We start from the raw sequence: 13,900 nt of genomic DNA, 5'->3' as shown, positions 1-13,900 counted from the left end.
CCTGTGTGCAGGTAATTTACCAATGTAATCATGCTGTCATCCCCTTATATAGCAATATTGATATGCTGAACCACCTGGATTCAGTGTTGCTGTCCTGTGGGACAGTAAGTCTAGGTCATTTCATAAGTAAAAACAATTTGTTTCTTTGCACAATTTTTCAAGCAGCAGTGGACAACTATATCATTTCTAAAAGACCCTATGGCTACATTTATTAGAAATTATCTTCACAAAGATACAATATTTTTTAATTGTATGAATTGATGAAATGTATATATATATGGCAGATGAATGATATTAATTGTGAAGGCCCAAATGGGCCCATTAATTTATATTAACTATTTCTGGGTAATGAAGGAAAAATCCGCAATTTCACCACAGTATCTTTGCATTATAATATATTTTTTATTATATTTTGTACGTTTTACTACTTAGTGTAATAAATACAGATTTAATGACCACAGAGGTTAAAAGTCACTACAATTCAAGAGCCATATTATTTAACTCCTTGAAGCCCAGGTGTTTTGGGCTTTTTGGTTTTTCACACCCCTCCTTCCACAAGCCATAACTTTTTAATATTTCTTTGTAGAGAGCTGTATGAGGGCTTGTTATTGTAGGATAAAATGTACTTTTAGTGGGACAATGTGATGTTCTGTGCAGTGTAATGGTAATCTGGAAAAAAAATTCAAGCCAGTCATTGTAACCAATGTTACATCTGTATATTCAGTGTGATGCTAGGTGTCAAAAGATCCTTGAATCAGTAAGACATATGTGTGAGCCATGAGTCAGACAGTCTTTTTTGGGGACAATGGCTCAAAGGTGGAATGAGGACACACATGGACCCCCAAACAACGGATCATGGATCCATTGTTTGTGGCCCAAGAAAAGCACATATGCATATGAATTTAGTCTTATGTTGTACTATCTAGGATCCTTGATTATGAACTACAGTAAAGCTTTCAGTATATTGGTAATACTCACCACACATCCTTGTGCCACAGAGTATATTAATATGACTATGAAAATACATAATATGGTTCGTATTTGTATTGTTAGGCACCCTGGAAAGCACTGGAAAAAAAAAAAAGTAGGTAATTGATGTACTGTATCTGTAGGCATGTCTTTTGCATTTTGTACATAACAAATGTTTTAAGACCACTCTGACTGTATCACACAATAGGATGATTAATAGAATAACATTTGATTATCACTTGAAATTTAACTAATCTCGAACCACCCGCTGATGTCTAAAGTCGGTGTCTGGAGTCTGCAGTTTTCGACTGCTCCAACGCTCACTATGGGAGCAGGACCGGGTCTCCAGTTATCAGAGACACTGAAATAGTTCGATGCATACAGGAGCAGAGCTGATCCTGCCGCTGGGTCTATATACTCAGTGGTCACGTGATTGCCGGGTCTAAAGGGGTTAATCAGAGCTGCTAGGTCTTATCAGACGCAGTACAGCTCTGATCAGCATCCTCAGTCACAGGTGGTGGTTTTCCTCTGTAAAATAGGCTCTTATAGATGCCCCAGTTACAGGGGAAAACTTTTTTTTTTTTTGGGGGGGGGGACATCTAAAGTAAACACACAGACAAAAAATATGAATAAATATTCATAAAAATAAATTCACATTTCTCCAAATAATAAAAAAAAATCCCATGTTACACTACAGAATGCATTGCCATAGTCGCCCCGTGTGTCCAAGACTATACATATTATATATCAAAATGACTGAAACAAAATAGAGAATTCATTAATAAGGTTCATTTTGAGTTAATTATGTACTAAAAATTACAAAAAAAAAGTATTTTTTCCACTTTTAACCCCAAACAAAACTAAAAATAAAAAAGGTAGCATGCAAAAAAAAGTTTGGGCCCTTAAACAAAAAATTTGCTAAAAATGCCCGATAACTAGAGCCTTTTCAGGCCACCTCACTAAGGGGTTATGGAATTTCTCGAATTGGTAAGTAAACATTGACCATTGCCATCATTAGTGTTCATATTAAAACAATAACTATGCTAAGTATTTATCTATAATGGATTGTAATTCATACACAGCTTTTATTCCACTACTAAGGAGTAAATGAGAAATTAGGCATCATGCAATTGACTTTTACCTGCAACTCTCCCAGAAAGTTTTTTTTCTCTCCACAAATCAATAGCTCTTAGAATGTAAAACAACTTTTCCTATTATCTTTGTTACCTATATCCAGTAGTTTATTTTCTATATCCCTCAGATTACCTCATTGCTGCAGGAGCGGATTCCTCTGCCTGTGTTGATAAGCCATGTGAGTCCATAGTTTGTTTATCTGTCGGTTTCATGGGAGGGCAGGGCCTGCTGCTCCCTCCTCACAGAGGAGGAGGTCATGAAACAGGGCTGGATGTGTTTAAGACTGTGGATACAGATGTCTCCTGTACAGAATAGTGAGGTACAAGATCTGCCCTGTTCCCTATCATTCCCTCCATCCAAGTCTGTGATTCTACAGAACTTTCTCTGTCTCTCTCTGCACCTCAAGCTGCTCCCCAACCCCAACTTTTACTCTGCACTTTGCACACTGTAAAATACCAAAAAGGAGGAACCATCATAGTATAACAAACCAAGTTTACTTTATTGAATTTATACACTTAATAAAATCTCTCAGATATCCATAAAATTTTGCAAATACAGCATTCAGGTATATCCTGACAGAAATTCATATAAATAAAATGCAATTGCATTCACAAATATATATACCAGAACCCACGAGACAAGGAGATTCAAATATTGAACAGATAAATGTCAGTATATATACTAGACTGAGTAGCCCGTGTGCTGTACGAGCTATCATTCTCAACTGGGATCCATTTATTATATGATGTTTCATTTAGTTTGTGCGTGACTGCCATCCTGTAGCCATTGTTAGATATTGTTTTAACCCCTAGGCGCACCAGGACGTTATAGTACGTCCCCGGGGCTAGATGCTTAGCGCACGGGGACGTTCTATAACGTCCTGCTTCTGGCACCGGCTCACGAACGGAGCCGGTACCAGAAGCAGCGGCTGTCAGCTGTCTAGTACAGCTGACAGCCTGCGCTAACACCCGCGATCGGAGCCGGCTCCGATCGCGGGTGTTAACCCCTTACACGCCGCGGTCAAACATGACCGCGGCGTGTAAGGGTGTAAGCGCTGTGGATCGGATCCCCCGTGCCGCTTACCGGGGGATCCGATCCTCTGCCGGGCAGCTCCGAGGACTGGCATGTGCCCCGGAGCTGCCCGGTCTCCATGGCAGCCAGACCCCTTCCGGGTCTGGCTGTAAACTGTCTGAGCATGCGCAAGCTTGCTCAGACAGTTTACACTGCTCTACAATAAAATAGTATTGTAGAGCAGTGTATTGAACTTAAACCAGTGATCAGAGCATCACTGGTTTAAGTTCAAGTATGTATAAGTAAAAATATGCAAAAACAGTTAACACTACACATTATAATAAATAAAAAATTAATACATAAAAATATAAGCCCCTAAAATGTCACTTTCCCATAAAAAAACTTAATAAAGTATAAAAAACATAAAAACACAAAAAAACCCCGCATATTTGGTATTGCCGCGTCCGTAACAATCTGCATAATAAAACAGAATTGTTACTGGACCCGCACGGTAAACGCCGGAGGAAAAAAACGCAAAAAACGTTCCGAAAAAAGATAATTTTTAATTAATACCCTATAAAAAATGCTCTAAAAAGTGATTTAAAAAATGTTATGCACTCCAAAATAAGCCCACTAAAAAGAACAACTGTTCTCGCAAAAAATAAGCCCCTAACAAGATTTATCTGCCAAAAAATAAAAAAGTTATGCATATAAAAAGATGGTGATGCTAAAATGAATAAGATTTTCTCCAAATTAGTTTTTATTCAGTACAATTGAATAAAATACACAAAACCCCCACATATTTGGTATCCCTGCGTCCGTAACAATCTGTATAATAAAACAGAATCGTTATTAGATCCGCAAAGTGAACCCCGTAAAAAACAACCTAAAAAAACTCTCTCTGATAAAGATGATTTTTTATTAATGCCCTTTAAAAATGCTCTAAAAAAGTGATTTTAAAAAGTTACGCAATCTAAAATAAGACCACTAAAAAGAGCTATCATTCTTGCAAAAAATAAGCCCTTAAACAGATTTTTGAGGTGAAAAATAAAAAAGTTATGCATATGTAAGTCGGTGATGCTAAAATTAACAATAATTTTGCCAAATTACTTTTTATTCAGTAAAAATGGGAAAAAATAAAAAAATATATATAAATGAAGTATTTTCATAAACGTGGCGACCCAAAGAATAAAAATAATATACTATTTTCATGGTATGGTTAACGGCCAAAAAAAAAAACACATAAAAATTTTCCTAAAAATTGATGATTTTCATTTCCTCCACCAACAAAGAGTTAATTAAATCTCACCAATTAGCTATAGATGCCCCAAAATTATATATTAGAAAAGTGCATCTCATGTGGCAAAAGAAATAAGCCCCTGTAGGTCCTCATTAAAAAAAAGAAAAAAATTATAGCCTGTACAATGTGACAGTAAATCTGCTCCGGATGGCGCCTCCTTCCCTTCTATGCCCGGCCGTGCGCCCATACAGCAGGTTACCACCACATGTAGGGTATCGGTGTACTCGGGAGAAATTGCGTATCAAACTTTGTGGAGCCTTTTTTCATTTTATCCATTACAAATGTTTAATTTTCCACCCAAAATGAGTGTATTGTGAAAAAATATTACAATTTGCAGACTCCACCTCCATTTTGTTTTAACCCCTATAAAACACGTAAAGGGTTAACAAACTTCTTAAAAGTGGTTTTTCATACGTTGAGGGGTGTAGTTTCCACAATGGGGTAATTTACGAGTCTCGCTATTATTTAGGCCTCTCAGTGTCAATTAGAAACTGTGCAGGTCCATCTAAATACAGGTTTTGGCGATTTTACAAAAAATGTGAAAAATGGCTCCCAAATTCTGAGCTTCATAACATTCTAGTAAAATATGTGGAATCTGAAAAAACCATGCCAACATAAAGCAGACATTTGGGAAATGTAAGTTATGAATTTATTTGGGTGCTATGACTTTCTGAATCAAAAGTAGAGAATTTAGAACGTTGAAAATAAAGAATTTTTCAACATTTTTGCCAAATTTTGTTTTTTTTCATAACTAAACGCAAAAGATTTCATCCAAATTTTTAAACTAATTTGAAGTACAATGTGTCACGAGAAAACAATCTCAAAATCCCCTGGATATCTCACAGCGTTCCAAAGCTATAACCACTTATAGTGACACAGGCCAGATTTGAAAAATGGGGCCGCGTCCTTTAGGCCAAAAGATGCTGTGTCCCGTAGGGGTTAAGGAGTTAATTATATAATTTTCCCATGTATCTTTGCTCTTATCTCTCCTGTGTAAACAAAATCTCTCCTGTAGCAGACATGTTGTTCAGGGCTGGACAAAAGACTTTGTTTCACCTTTATATGCCAACCCCAAAGTTAAAGTGAATAAACCACCTAAAGCTCTACCATTGTATCTTCCTCTCTGGATTTCCACATATAGCAGTGAAGCTAGGGGAAGGAATATAGAGAGTTCACTATCTACCATTTGCTTGCACAGAGATGCTTCTCACAATCTTCAGGTACTTCTCTAAACGTACATCAATGGCAGAATAGCCCGGCTGATGCCTAAGTGTAACTTGCATGCATGCCACAGATCAAAGGCACGGGTCAGTATTCAAGCCAAAGAAATTACACAGAGATTACATCAGCTTACCTATGGGTTATTGCAAGTCAGTGCAATCAGTCCTGTTATCTATAAAAAGGATTCCATAACCAATTGGAGACAAGGCTTATCATGTTTGCTGAATAGATGTAATACGGCTGTCAACTAATGACGCATGTGTGTAGCTCATCCCACAATCTTGCAAGAGCCACGACCAGGATAGGTCACGTGTCAACAAGTTTAAATATGTGACCTGGAGGGTTGCCATGGACTCAGGACGCCCCGTTGTGAGCGGAGACTCCAGATGAGAGGAAGGTTCGCAACCGTCCTGGTATATATTTGTGAATGCATTTGCACTTTATTTGTATGAATTAATGTATTTATTTATTTGTATGTGTTTCTCCAACATGGGCAACTTTGTTTACAGTTTTGAGTGAGCATCATTAATGCCAGTCATCAATTTTTTGTCGGGGTACGCGTGAGTGCTGTATTTCCAACTTTTTATGGATTATCTGGGCAATTTTATTAAGTGTATTAATTCAATAAAGTAAACTTGGTTTGTTATACTATGGTAGTTCCTCCTTTTTGGTATTTTATAATTGGTCTTGCCACAGGTACCATATTTATAGTGAGTACTCCAGAGAATAATTTCTTTGCTTTGTATATTAATACTTTGTGCACTGTGCAGAGAAGCTATAAACCCTTAGTGCTCACACAGCACAGGCTAAAGACTTCATGTAACTGCTTTACTTATGATTTCTTTAACTTATTACATGTTCCCAGCTCCTCCATGTAATGGAAGCTGCCAGACTGTCAACATACACATCCTGTATATGCATTGTGCAGTGTTCAGTGGATTTACTTGTGGGAAACTAAAGGGATTTAATTACTAAATTACTTTGAGAGACAACACAAGGCATTATGGGATCTGTGGGCGAGCTAACTGGCCTCAGCTTGAGGGCATAGACTGACAGACATTAGTCTCTGCCCACTTCAACTCTAGGAGAAAGATTTTTGTCAAACACTTTCAGAACACAAAATTCCTTAACTTTGGAAAGAAAGGGGTGAACAGTACAAAGAAGGCATCATTCTGTTCACAAATAATAATTTGGTAAAATCATTATAACTTAACAGTTACGCTTTAATTTAGCACCTGCAGACAAATGTTCAAAACCTTGCAACAATTATATATAAGTATATACAGTATTATAAAATCTAAACAGCATCTTCTAATTGCGCCTCTGATAGTCATAAATCTAGAGAAGGCATGATGGAAGGTAACCTTTGTTCACAAAAAGTCAGATAAATGACAATTACAATCACTTACAGTACACATCTATTACAAGCCATTTTATTGTCGCAAACCAGGTGCAAACAGGATGGCATTCTTGCTAAACAAGTAGCTGTGAGTACTGACGGCCTTAAGGAGATAAGTGGGATCTGTAAATGGGACAAGAAACCTCTGTACAAACATATTTATTGGTGGTATAAGTTCAGACAGGACTGGAACGTCAAACAACAAGTGACAGATAGTGATTTGTTTGGATTTAAAATAATACTAGCACTGTGTGCATTCATCTTGCTAGCCAAGAACTTGTAGTCCATCATACAACAGTTGACTAAACTGCTACTTTTAATCATGGGGCCATAACAGTCAAAAACTATGTTTTATTGTCACCAATATCAACTCTTTTGGATGACCTCAAAAACAGAATGACAACCTCACCAAGATATCCAAACCCATTATATCCTGGCTAGGCAGGTTACATTCTCATTAAAGCTGACACACTTACACCCTACGAGGAAATAATTCCTGCTACACTGCAGTCCCTGCGCTTGTATCGGGAGCAAACACAACTGTGCCACATGCAATCTATGGGTGATCTATAGGCTACTGTTAGATAAATGTGACGCATCTGAGCTTCACTATGTTAAGGCCTGGGAGAGGGAATTAGGTGCCTAATTTTCCCCAGAGGACTGGGCTAATGCATTTGAACTATATCACAAATTGTCCATTTCCTGTAAATCTCTGTGGCTATATACAAGTGGACAGGCAATGGCTATATACAGGGGACTGGCTATATGCTAGGGGGCTGCTGGCTATATACTGGGGGCAGGGGGCTTTGGCTATATACTAGGGAGCAGGGTCTGGCTATATACTGGGGGGGGGACATGTGTTTGCTGGCTATATAGTGGGGAGACTGTGACCAAAGCATTTCCCACCCTAGGCTTATACTCCAGTCAACAGGCTTTCCCAGTTTTTTGTGTTAAAATTCGGTGCATCGGCTTATACCTGTATAATATATGGTAATCTCTATTGTCTTCTATTGTTGGGACCTGCGTGTCTTCATTTTTCACATATTGTTCATGTATACTTTGTTATGTCTTTCTTTCACAATAAATATTGATATAAAAATATCATTCCCTTGTTTTCTATATCTTTTCAGGTCTTTACTCATACCCATTCACATGAAAGGGTTTAAATGTATCCATTCCTGTACCTCCAAATTAATAAAGAATAATAAATGTCTCTGTAGCACTGGCTGCTATGATCAAACACAAAAGTGTTGGGGGGTTGTCACTCCCCAATTTTACACTATACAAGTACTAAAAAGGACTATAAGTACTGCTCAGTTTAATAAATTCTGTACATCCATGAATACTCCTGAATGGATCCCATAGAATCCCAACCGATGCATCCTTTTGTATTACCGAGCCTGTTCTGGGTAACAGGTGCATTACCAACTAATTTTGTCTCCCTGAGTCCTACTTACCCCTTATCATGGCTCACACTCCCTGAAAAGCTGGATAGGTCTATATTTCTTCTCATTATGCCTATGATAATGCTGTAATCTCCTGCAACCATTTACCTTTCCCTCTGTGTCCCTTCCCCCACACTTTTCCCTGTTTTATTGTTTACTTTTAAAACAATAAAACGCTTGTTGAATCTAAAAAACTATTAGAAAAGTGTGAATCTTAGTGATGGAGATTATTTGAGAGATGATAGGGAGGAAGTATAGCAGGTGGACACCTAAAGCATTTGCAAAATATGCTGCTTGGAATCAGATCCATGTTGAAATATTCTGATGATTACTAAAATTTTCATCTCTGCAGCATAAGGCATGTGTGTTGCAGAAACTTAATAGACTGCTATGTGAAAAGGTGAAACATACATTAATTATCTTCACATATAATATCAATATTTTGACGGTAGACATTTATAGTTTCATATTCAATAAGCTTAATCAACGTATGTGCAACAAATAATGCCACTTCAAAGGAAATATACCATAAAAATAAAAATATATTTACCTGCACTCGTGTGACGTGTAGGTACATAATACAAGCCACCAGGAAGCATATGCAGAGCACCAGGAGGACAAGGACAATAGTGCTTCTGGGGGAAAAAAAAAAAAAAAAAGAGCATTAATCTATCTGGAATTTAAAAAATAAATACTGTACATATTGTTAAAATGTTAGTCATTTTAGTTTAATGTTTATTTCATAATACAGAGCTGGCACAATGGCATATTTGTTATAGGACTCGTATTAACAAAATATGAGTAGAATATGCAGTGTCTCTTTCCAACTCTGATACACCTCTATATACTGTTTAATTTAAAAGGGGTATTCTCATTTTATTATAGGTGAAAAGAAATTTCTAATTGGTGGCTTTCCGATCTGTTTGACCTTCAAAGATTGTAAGAATTGAGAGGTTGCAGCACATGTTTACTGAAGTCAATGAGGCAGCATTAATTCCCTGCACAAGTGATCCAGTGCATGGATGTGCAGAGAAAAACTGTTGCAGTGGATTTTCAAGAATTTGGTGCAAGGAGCTTACCCTGCTCTAGCTGCAAGTCACAGCGCTGTAGCAGCTATCTACTACCTGATACTCCTAGCAGCAGTCCATCAGTGATCTCAGTAGGACTGACTGTCAGGATAGGTGGAAAACCTTTGGGGTCAGGGTCTCACCAATCATTAAAACATATTCTAACAAAATAACAACACTTTATGACATTGAGGTACCCCTTAAATACTTCACAAGAGTTGCAGTGCTACCATCACTCATACATTAATTTATAAGTAATAGTGATCTAATCTAGGAAAAACCCCATCAGTCAAAATTTTAAGAAGGCATATCAGAAGGCATAAAGGTATCAGAGACCCAGCAGACCTTACCATGCTTTAACCCCTTAGCGCTCTGCGTCCAATCCCGGTTGTTTAACCTGTTAAATGCCGTGGTCAGTGCGACCGCTGCATTTAACTTGCCTTTGGGGGGGGGGGGGGGGTCTTTTTGCCATGATGCCCCCCCCCCCCGGTGCTGTTTTCTGGGCAATGCCAATCGTTGCTATGGCAACTCTGGAGTCCAATCGGGACGCCAGAGCTGCCTGTAAGAACTGCCTGAAAGATGGCGTCTGTGATGTCATCTTAAAGGCACAGTGTCAGCCTATGCATGTGCATGTGGTATTATCATGAACAAGGAATCAGATGATTGCTTGTTCATGTCCCATGGTGGAAACAGTAAAAAAGAAAAAAAAACAGGTTATTCAATAAAAAATAAAATAAGAAATCAATAAAAATCCCCTTAAGCCCCATAACATATAAAGAGACATATAACGCAAAAAAAAAAGTCTAAATCAAAACGCAAACTCCACATATATAGTATCAGCACGTCCGTAACCACGTCAATAACAGTAAATAATTCTTGAACCTGCACGATGAACGCCTACAATCCCACAAAAAATGCTATAAAAAGTGATCATAAAAACATATGTACTCCAGAATGAAACTGGTGCAAAGTACAACATGTCACGCAAAAAAACAAGCCATCAACCAGCTCCGTAGCCAAAAAAGTAACAATGTTATGCCACTTGGAAGACGGCAATGCAAAAACGATAGATATTTCCCACAGAGTTTTATTTGTCAAATTTAGTAAAACATAAGAAAAAATATTCATGTATGGTATGTCCCGTAATCGTACTGACCCATAGAATAAAGATAACATGATTATTGGGTTATACGGTGAACACAAAAGTAAAAAATCCAGTACAGAATTTATGCTTTTCTACTCCTGCCCTCAGAAAAAAAAAGTTCCTAAACTTTCAACAATAGGAGATACCAACCCCAAAATGGTAACGCTGGAAAAAGCATCTCATCCCGCAAAAAAAATGCCATCACATGGCCCCAATAACAAAAAAGCAAAAAGTTTATAGCCTACAAAAGGGGCCAATGAGGAAACTAAAATCCTGGCAGCTGCAGGGCGCTCCTTCCCTTCTGCGCCTTGCCGTGCGCCCATAAAACAAGTCACATGTGGGGGGTCTCTGTACTCGGGAGAAATTGCAGAACAAATTGTATGGTGGGTTTTCTCTTTTTATCTTTTGGAAATGTGTAAATTTTATGGCTAAATGAACATATAACCGTCAAAATTCGACCATTCTAAATTTCACCTCTTTTTTTATTTTTTTTTTTATAATACTTTTTTTTATTGTAATTTTATCAATTATCCATAAAGCATTACATCATTACATGACATCTTTGTAAATAACATATATATAGCATATACAAAGCTCCCCATCATTGAGAGCCACCAACATATTACACAAGTGTCATGATATCGGTATATATATCCCCCCCCCCATACCCCCCCACCCCCACCCACTAACGATGCTGGAGATATTGAGTGGCCACAACATATGCTCAGTGGAGTATCCTATATATATAAAAAAAAAAAAAAACTCTATAATCTCCACTGATTCCAGATATCGTTGAGTCTGCTGCCCTTCCTATATCGCTTCTCATAAGCACATTCGTACGATTTTATACGCTTAACTAAATTACTCCATTCATTCACTGTTGGGGATTTATCATCTAACCAGTGTTTGACTAGTACTAGTCTCGCAAGGAAGATAGTCTTCAAGGCCAGGTCGCTTTTTGATCTATCATCTAAGGGGATCGGGAGCAGGCCCAGAACCCCAAAGGTGGCCACACGCGGGAAAGAACATTGAAGCTGGACCTCTAATTTCGTGAAGATCTCCTCCCAATAAGAGTTGATCTTCGGGCAGTCCCATAGAACATGGAGGATATCTGCTTGAGACCTTTTACATCTCCTACAGTTAGAATTTTCACTTAGACTTATTTTAAACATTAAATATGGTGAAAAATAAATTCTATATAATATAAAAAGTTGTGTGCATCTGTGATTTAAATTAATCGATGATCTAACCACATTCTTATAAATCTCTCGCCATTGTGCCGCAGTGATAAAACCGACCTGGTTTGTCCATTTCACTTGAGTTACATGACTAACATTCTGGTCTATACTGGACCTAAGCCGGCGGTAAATACTGGATAAGTTAAGTCGTGACAAATCTAAATCTAATAGTTCCGTAAATTTACCCCCTATGTATATCGTGAACCTATCGTGGTGTAATTCCTTCCTATGTGCATGTGCAATTTGACAATACCTAAAAAAATCTCTTTCCTCCAAAATACCCCTAACACACCAGTCCTGAAAAGAAGGCAATGCCCCATCTTCCTCCAACTGCTCCAGAGACTTGATCCCCTTTTTTTCCCAAAACCCGACATCTTCCATTTTAGATAGCTCCAAAAAGTTAAGATTACCCCACAGAGGAGTAAATTTGAATCCCCCCTTAATGCCAAATAGTCTCCTAAGGTCTCTCCAGGTATACTCCAATAACCGCACCAGTGGAATTTTTTTAGCGTTAAGGCCCTTCAATTGCCCGGACTCCAGTAAAACCAAAATTGATTCGTATTTTCTCTCCAACCGAGAAGTAATCGCATGACATATGTTAGACTGTCTATTTTCTAAAATGAACTGTGTCTGTGCCGCCAAGAAATAATGGTAGAAGGAAGGGAGCGAGAGACCGCCCCTCTCCCTATCTATCATTAACGTTTCCTGTTTAATGCGCACCTTTTTCCTCCCCCAAAGTAATTTATTTATAATCGCGCGAATAAACCCAAACCATCTCTTACCTATCCAGCAAGGAGAGTTGGATAGTACATATAGTATTTGAGGTAACAGTACACTCTTTATAAGGATGACTCTCTCTGCACGATTTAATGGCAACGTATTCCATGTATTCACCTTGTTCTTAAGTTTTGTTAACAAGGGGGCGAGATTCAAAGTAATATAATCGTCAACCTTGGCCGAGATCTTTAAACCCAAATAATCACATAAGGAAGAAACCTTCAGATCGAACTGCAGATAATTAGGATGTGGATCCCCATCCAGCGGTCCCAAAATCGACTTATGGGTGTTTATCTGGAAGCCCGAGAATCTACCAAATTCCTGAATGACCTTCAAGGCTTTTGGCACCGATATTTCGGAGTCTTTAAGAAATAAGAGAACATCGTCAGCGTATAACATAATCTTATCCTCATGCCCAGCCAGTCCTCCCCCTTCTATCTCTCTGTCTACCCTAAGTTTTATGGCCAGGGGTTCTATAAAAAACGCAAACAGCAACGGGGACAGAGGGCATCCCTGCCTAGTACCCCTAGACAGTGTAAAAAAGGGAGTGAATTCGCCATTGACTCTGATGCAAACCCTCGGGGCCTTATAAAAAAGTCTAACCCAATCCACAAAAGGGCCACCAAGCCCGAATCTATAAAGCACCTCCCAGAGGAAGTCCCACTCCACCCTATCAAAGGCCTTAGAGGCATCCAATGACAGGATGGAGCGGGACGCCCCCCGGCCCATCTGCAGACCCGCAAACAGCCGTCTTATATTATTTTTACTCTGGCGGCCAGCCACAAAGCCACATTGGTCTTCGTGTATAAGTGTTGGCGCATATTCCTTTAATCTATTTGACAGTAATTTGGCCACCAGCTTGGCATCTGCATTAATAAGCGAAATCGGTCGATAGGATTCCGCTTCCAAAGGGTCTTTGTTTTTCTTTGGGATCAGAACTATACTTGCCTCATACCATGAGTCGGGCAGCCTACCCTCCCTTTGAGCAAATTCCCATATCTCCACCATAAGTGGTAAAAGGATAGCACCGAATCTGATATAAATTTCCAGAGGTAGCCCATCCAGTCCCGGGGAGGAATTACGTCTGGAGGATGCAAGGGACTCCTCATGCTCTGCCCTAGTTATAGGGCGAGATATCGCAACTGCCCTATCCATCGAGAGGGAAGGGAATTGAATCTTATCTAGGAATTGCCTT

The 13,900-nt window shown here is 38.7% G+C and overlaps 1 protein-coding gene across 5 annotated transcripts in view; it reads right to left on the bottom strand.

The window, feature by feature from the left end:
* The window catches only part of ADCY1 (adenylate cyclase 1), a 326,787-nt gene that overhangs the window by 90,057 nt on the left and 222,830 nt on the right, over positions 1-13,900 (bottom strand). For all 5 annotated transcript variants that reach the window (XM_072153115.1, XM_072153117.1, XM_072153116.1 and 2 more), the window contains 2 exons: positions 9,030-9,114; positions 979-1,068 (listed from right to left, as the gene is read on the bottom strand). In XM_072153115.1, the coding sequence (XP_072009216.1) occupies positions 979-1,068; positions 9,030-9,114 (175 nt within the window). The remainder of the gene's footprint in view (positions 1-978; positions 1,069-9,029; positions 9,115-13,900) is intronic.

This window comes from Engystomops pustulosus, chromosome 5, assembly GCF_040894005.1.
Source record: "Engystomops pustulosus chromosome 5, aEngPut4.maternal, whole genome shotgun sequence".
In the NCBI taxonomy this organism is placed as follows: domain Eukaryota; kingdom Metazoa; phylum Chordata; class Amphibia; order Anura; family Leptodactylidae; genus Engystomops; species Engystomops pustulosus.
The sequence above is the reverse complement of the archived record's forward strand: the minus strand, read 5'-3'. Positions and strand labels throughout refer to the sequence as shown.